General features: G+C 35.8%; 1 protein-coding gene across 4 annotated transcripts in view; it reads left to right on the forward strand.

Moving 5' to 3' along the window:
- Nucleotides 1-3141, forward strand: part of LOC107609095 (AP-4 complex subunit mu) — a 7005-nt gene extending 3864 nt beyond the window's left edge. The window contains exons 7-13 of one of the 4 annotated variants that reach the window (XM_021107735.1): nt 324-427; nt 548-652; nt 1004-1098; nt 1906-2029; nt 2132-2192; nt 2294-2367; nt 2764-3141. In XM_021107735.1, the coding sequence (XP_020963394.1) occupies nt 324-427; nt 548-652; nt 1004-1098; nt 1906-2029; nt 2132-2192; nt 2294-2367; nt 2764-2862 (662 nt within the window). In that variant the 3' untranslated portion in view covers nt 2863-3141. Of the gene's footprint in view, nt 1-323; nt 428-547; nt 653-1003; nt 1099-1905; nt 2067-2131; nt 2196-2293; nt 2368-2763 lie in introns of those variants that run through there. The other 3 variants (XM_016310930.2, XR_001613069.2, XM_021107736.1) reach the window with 3 other exon arrangements.

Here is a 7701-nt window from a genome sequence, read left to right on the forward strand (position 1 = left end):
GGGGGGGGGAGCTTGTAAGAACTAAGAAGTAATTAGAATTTTTTGCGTTGGATTTAGATTTGGGCTGTGGAAATAATATATGTTAATATGTTAATTTCATGGGTTTTAATCAACATCTAAATTTTCAGCAGATACGATGATCACCATTTTAATCGTGTTCATTCATAGTTTTGCATAAATATCTTTCTACTTTGGAGGAAATATGATGATTCCATTCCACTGACTTTCTCATTGATTCGATTTCAAGTAGAATAGATTCTTTCTTTTGGTCTTTGAAAACTTTAAATTACATTGATGATTTATGTGACCTGTTTCTAAATCAGGTTATAGGAGTTCAACAGGCTCAGGAGTAGTGGTATTAGATGACTGTAATTTCCATGAATCTGTTCGTCTTGATAGTTTTGAAGTAGACAGAACTCTATCCCTGGTGAGTTCAAAATGAGTCTTTAAAGAATATAAAATTGCTAGCCTATAGAATTACTTTATTAGCCACTTGCCCACTTTCTTGTCATTGTTAAAATTAATGGTTCTCATGCTGCCAATTTAGGTACCACCAGATGGTGAATTTCCTGTCATGAATTACCGTATGACCCAGGAATTCAAGCCTCCTTTCCGTATCAATGCTTTGATTGAAGAAGCAGGGGCCCATAAGGTGTGATCTTCAATGTTTTTATTTTTTTATTTTTCTTATTATTCTTTATCCTTTGGCTTACAGTAATTGAAGGCGTCATTAATGTGTTCTTTTGACTTTTACTTGAACAATAGAGCAATTCAATGGTAGCTTGAACAATAATGTTGTCATTATTTCAGATGTCTTTCCTGCAAATTCTTTTTGCACAATTCTATCATTCATCTAATTTTTTAGATATGTTGGAATGTATCGAATTATGAAGATGTATCATAATTCCCCTGATCTCTGTGGGGATCGCAATTCCATTGTTAAATATTTTATATTCCAATGCCAGACATTCTATTTCAAATCTCAAAAATCATTTATCTTCAGGCAGAAGTCATTCTTAAAGTACGTGCCGAGTTTGCATCAAGTATAACTGCAAATACGATCAAAGTGCAGATGCCACTACCAAAATACACCAATAGGTATTATCATGTTCATTCTCAATATCGCTGAATATGTGACCAGATAGTCTCTTTTATAGTGATTTTACATTGCTTTGGTCTAATGCTTGCTTAATGTACACAACCAGTAGCTGTATATATACTCAGAATAAACACATGCCATGTTTTGAAGAAGTGGTCAATAATGTTTAACTATTTCCTTAGAATCTAATGTTATTGATACCACATGATAGTTATAGCTACACTGCAGAACAAATCAGTCACATGCGTACATCCTAACAATAGATAATTTTGGAGTTCGATCAATAAAAAGATTTAACAGGTTCTCCCTGGTGAACATAATCGCATTCCCCTCAGGACCCAGGTTATACCGAAAGAAACTTGGAACACCAATGATAAATTATCTATTAACATGCTTACATACATGACTATTGATATTATCTATGTCGCGTTTGTGATCACTGGGGAAAAGGTAAGGATTACTGCCATGTGACTTCAAAGATCACAGGTTCGATAGAAGCAGCCTCTGCACTTGTAGGGTGTTTAAGGCGCTGATGTTATGTTAAGAATAAGCTATTCGATGGTGGCTGATGAAAGGGTTTACATATAACACTTTGCGTTGATATGGTAGAATTAATGAAATAATCAATAAAGTTTGGAAGGTTGTCATCATGTAACTTGAGCACTTTTCTGTGACATGCTTATTGCTCATTTTGTCCCATTCATGAAATTCGGCTACCTTTGAAAATCAATTCAAATTACCTTACATTTGAAAATATGTATACCATGTATAATAGTTGCTTACGCAAGTTATCTGGAATTTATCAGAGTGAGTTTTGAGCTGGAACCTGGAGCTTCTGGACAAACAACTGATTTCAAGGAGGCAAATAAGAGGCTAGAGTGGAATTTAAAAAAGGCAACAGTTCTTGTCATTTTTTACTCCCTTTCCCCGGTGCCATTGACTGTCATTCTTCAAAGCAAAGTTTAAAGTAAATGATTCTTGTCATTATTTCATTTATAGAGAAATAGTCATTGATAGGTGCAAAAAATGCAGGTTGTCGGAGGATGTGAACATACTCTACGTGCAAAGCTTAGCTTTTCTCAGGAATTACATGGTATTTATCGCTTAAGTTTATGGATGCATGAAATGAATAGTTTATTTGACTTTAATTAAATGATTAATATATCGTATTTGTGCAAATTTATCTCTAAATAGGTAACATAACAAAAGAATCTGGACCTGTTAGCATGACGTTTACCATTCCAATGTATAATGCATCTCGGCTTCAGGTAAAGTGATCTTGCAAGCTTCCTGATTTTATTTGACCAAAAGCCTATCCTCAATCAGTTGTGTTCTATATCAAAATTTTTCTACCCCCACTAAACCGATTTGACGATGCCAACTCCGAGATTATATTTAACAGTTGTGTCATGTTGGATGTGTAATTGTGTTTCTTGTTTCTTGCCCTCTATTTTGTTGCGTGGTTTCTATTTGCTGTGTTCGAGTAATCATGCTAGTACCCTTGAAAAAGTCTAAAAACAGACCCATTCAAGATTCTGAGCCAGTTAATCTAGAAATTTCACTCGTTTCAAATATTCTATTATTTATCTTTGGCTACAGAAAACTTGGTTTGCTATTTCCATGCTCACCATTGCATAATCTAATGACTAATACACAAAATGCAGGTAAAATACTTGCAGATAGCAAAGAAATATGGAACTCATGAACCATATAGATGGGTGAGATATGTGACGCAGGCCAACTCCTACGTTGCTCGCATATGATGCAATTAAGAAGAGTGCCCCACAGCTCTTCTTAGTGCTCTTTATTATCCCATGGTTTCCCTTTATTTACTTTATTCTTTATTTGTAAATTACATTTTAAGTCAGACAGACCATAATAGTCGCTCTATCATTCATTGATCATAAAACCAGCTTGGTTTACAACGTGGGATGAATTCAGTCACTTTATTTATATATTTTTTCATCGTATTAGTGGATCACTCGGTCTTATTGTAGAGTGTTAATGAGAAATTGACAATGTCGATTGCAGGGATTGTTAAACAGAGGAATGATCTGAATGACTTAAACTGCATAAAGTGAAAGTAGAAATTAGTAATGTTAAGTCGTTACCGGAGGGAAGTCGGTAAAGAGGGGAATCCGATGGCTGTGTGTATGGAGATGCGGTGAGGTTGGAAACTCGAGCAGAGGGAGTGGTATCATTCCAACTCTCAAGTTAGTATGTATTTGATAAGGTTAAAGGGAATTTAGGGTAAAATCTTGCTTTTTAAGGAGGTTATTTACCTCTCTTAGACTGTGTTTAGTTTTGAAAATAGGATAAAATAAAATACTGAAAATAAGATAGACAAAAATTAGTATTTTTGTATTTTGTTCGGTGAAAATTAAAATGAATTATGAAAATTTAATTTATTCTTATTTTTTTTATTCAAAAAGTTTGAGAAGAAAAATATAATAATAAAAAGTATAATTATAAAAAATTAACAAGAATAATAAAAGAAAAAATAAAAAAATAAATTGTATCTCTGTATTTTTTTGTCAGAATGAACACAAAATATATTAATTCAGTGTTTTTGGATATAATATTTCTGTCTGTTTAATTTGTCAAATATAATTTTGTATTTTTGTGTTTCTGTCTTAGTGTCCTGTGTTTGTAAACAATCACAACCTTATATATTCGAAGTTGGTATCAAGGGTTTGTTGTGTTGTCATCTTGATAGAGGATGATCCACTATTTCCTAGATTCGGAAAAAATCCTATAATCGTTCTCTTCCTGAAGCATCTGGTACGGATGCTCGGTAGCTTTGTCACGTAGTCTTGTGGTCGGTATGCTGGTGGGCTATAATCCTTTGAGTTAAGGGTTGGCCTAGAACAGGACTCCTAATGCTAAAGGTCATGTGAATAAGGATTGTTGTATTTATCTATTTTTCCTAGTTTTTGGTCACTGCAAGTTGGTTATGGGGGTGCATTGAAGATTGTGTCCTAGTGAAAAGATTCCCAGATTTCGTGACTATGATTTGACGTTACTTTGACATTTGCTCTTCTCGAAAAAAGTCACCTTGATTACTATGTGGTATAGTCAGTGGGTTTTAAATATCTGGAGAAAAGTCGATTTTGCCCCCTGCTCAGATGCGTCCCTTCGTACTTCTTTTTGAAAGAGGTAATTAAAGCCCTTCCCCTCCAACTTCCCATTTCTACTATTGTTGAAAATTCTCTGCCACCTTTCATCTTTTTCAATCGCCTCTTTTCCGTGTTTAGTGTTCTTTCTTAGCATTTGGATTTTCCTTCTTCAACATTCTCCTTTTTACTTCTACAAATTCAAGTAAGGCCTTCTTTCTTTCTTCTTTCTCAAATTTCACTTTGGTGAACTTGTGGTTTACTACTTGTAGCTTAATGTGAAAATCCATGGTTTAGGATAATTTGATTAAAATAAGGTAGTATAACTAATATTATCAAGATTAGGGGGACAATTTAGTTAGAATAGCTTTATTTCTTTTTTATACTCACTAGAGACCTTGTGAGGCTAACGATGATGGTGCCCCCTACTGTAGGTATGGGAAGGAGAGTCAATTCTGTTCCCCCTGAGTTCTTGTTTTTTCCACCTTGGGCGTCCTTGACTAGTATCACTAGTGTGTACGTCTGATGTGATGGGGACGTCTTCATGACTATCTGAAAGCGACCTGCAAGAGCTTCGTAACGACGGGTCCATCTGTGGTGGCAGCCTCGTGGAAGAGCACTACGAGCTATTCCTTCCTAGTGATCAAGAGCGAGTGTGCTATGTAAACATGTCGGCTCCCCGGGTCTTGGACTGGCTATGGGTATACAAGCCAATGTTCATCATGCTAGGAGTCTAATTTTTTTCCCCTCTTTCGTACAATATTTTTTAAAGAGATGTGGGCTCACCCCATAACAGTTGCATCCCAAAAGCTAGGCAGCAATTCCTTGCTTCGAATTAGTCTGAGTTTAGGCAGCAATTCCTTGCTTCGAATTAGTCTGAGTTTTTGGAGATCCTGGTCGTAGTAGGAGTTAATACTCAAAATGACTCCTAAAATTGGACTCTCGACTCAATTTAACAATCCAATTTCTAATTGACCCAAATTATACCCTGAAATTTTAAGGCATGACTCTTGTTGGCCCTTCCATCCATCTCCGTCATCAGAGAGCTGATGTGGCACGTTTAGTTGATACCTGGCACTAATTAAACGTCGTTTTGTTTCTCATGCCAAAAATGTTACAAAACGACGACGTGCGAGACTACAAAGGCGTAAAGACAACCCCAATTCACTGTTCTTTCATTACGCAAACCTCAATTGACCCTTCATCTTCATCCTCTTCTAGGCACTATGCTCAGGAAGAACCAATGGTATTGCTATAGGCCAACTTGAAAGCTATTTGCACTTATTTCATTTGCCTATAGTGAAGACAAAGACCCTGCGAACTAGAATTATTACAAGAACAAGTCAGTAACAAGACCATTATTCTCAACCTTCAATTCTTTGTTTTCATATCTTTTGTTAGGTGAGGTTTGTTATTCATGGTTTTTTGCTCTATTTGATCGGTAAATCGCTCGGATACTTGGATTTTTTGGTTCAAGCAATAGGGTTTAAATTTTTAAAAATGGATTTGTGCTATGATTAACTGTGAGTGATGTGTCGGGTACAAGGATATTAGTAGCGATGCTATTTGATAATGAAAATAATATTTAGTTGGTTGTTGGAAATTTTCTAAACTTGAGTTTATTAGAAGTTAGAATACATGGAGGATTTAACTTAGCATTTCCATGATTTAAATGGAGGTTGATGAATGCATGATTATGTGTTTTTTAATCTTATTTGCAGATTGATGATTTAATAACAACTTTGTATCATTATGGAGGTAGTTTTGTCACCAAGCCAGATGGCAATATGGTTTATAAGACTGATCACACTGATTAGTTGACTGGGCTAGATGAAGATGTACTAGATGTATTTTCACTGAGGGATTATTATAAGATTCTAGACTATGATAATGCGGTTGAGTGTTGGTGGCTTGTTCCTGGTAGACCTATGAAGAGTGGACTGAGAACACTAATTCATGACAAAGAGTTGCTAGAGATGTGCTTCTATTGAAAGAATAATCAGGAAAGATTGCACATTTACTATGAGCATGGAGTTTTTCAACCTCTGGTAAATATAACACCTGAGTTGATAGAGTTGACATTTACTGCCACTAGAGTAGACAAGGTTCCAAAAGGGACCACACCTAGCCCAATTCCTAGCCCAAACAATGATACAACAACTAAGCCCTCTAAAGAAACCATTTCTAAACCACCTGAAATTGCTACAATTCATAGCATATTACTAACCAAGTTCACAACTCAAGCCCCACCCAAGCTCCAATCCAAACCACCATCAAAGGCCACACCCAAACCCTAACCTAAACCTCCAGCTAAGTCCACACCCAAATCAGCACCCAAACCCACACCCATTTCATCTAAACCCACTTCATCTAAATCCACTTCATCTAAAGCCAATTTAAGCAAATCAACTCCTACTACAACCAGGTCCTTTGCTAGATTAATAGGTAAAGTGGTAGAAATCTAGGATAGTGGATTGAATGGTAGCAGTAGTAGTGACTCCCATAAATCTGCAATACATATATATATATAAAGTACTAAATTGGTCCTCTATATTTGGGCGTAATTCTATTTTGGTCCTTAAGGTTTAAAGTGTTCTATTTGAATCCAAAAAAGTTTCATTTAGCATCAATTTAGTCCCACAGTGAGGTCAAAATTAAATAATTAACAAAATATCCTACATAACATCTACTGAATCAGATATTTAAGGTGGCCTATCTGGAATAAGGTTGAAGGACATGAAGTTCAAGCATGCTTTAGGTTCTTCTTGGAAGAAGGACAAGGAAAAAATATTATTGGAAGATGATGGGCTTGTTAGAGAGAATTTGGATGAAGAAGTAGATTAGCTACAAGTGTTGGGCAACAAAAAAGATAACCATGCATATGATCTAATTCATGATAACTCTGATAGAAACAATTCTTGGAAATATAAAGAATTGAAAGCTCCCTAAATTCTAATGAGGAGTAGAGTGAAGACGATATTGATGATATGTTCCCAATGTTCTCTGAGGGTGGCCGATTTGGAGAACTGAAGTTTTAAGTTGGAATGAAGGTTAATTTAAAAGGAATGAGAGCTACAAGGTGAAAGTTATATGCAAGTGGACAACCAGAGAAGATGAAGATGTCATTAGATGTCCATGGGTTGCTTATGCATCCAGAGACCATGAGGAGACCTACTGGCAGTTGAACACTTTTAATAATGAATACATATGTCTTAGGATGAGCAAAAATAGGGTTGCAAACAGGAGGTGGCTTGTTGGCAAGTTGGTTAAGAAGTTGAAGAGGCATCCGAACTTGAAGCACAGTGAGGCTAAGGCATATTTTAAGAGAAAATGTGATTTGGACCTAAACAAATTATCACTTACTAGAGCTCTAACAGACACAAGAAATGTTGTTTATGGTGATGCAGCTGTTAAGTATGGTTTGGTTAGAGAGTATGCAAAGACTCTGCTTAAGAGTAATCCAGATTCAATTGTGAATATTGGTGCATA

This window comes from Arachis ipaensis, chromosome B07, assembly GCF_000816755.2.
Source record: "Arachis ipaensis cultivar K30076 chromosome B07, Araip1.1, whole genome shotgun sequence".
In the NCBI taxonomy this organism is placed as follows: domain Eukaryota; kingdom Viridiplantae; phylum Streptophyta; class Magnoliopsida; order Fabales; family Fabaceae; genus Arachis; species Arachis ipaensis.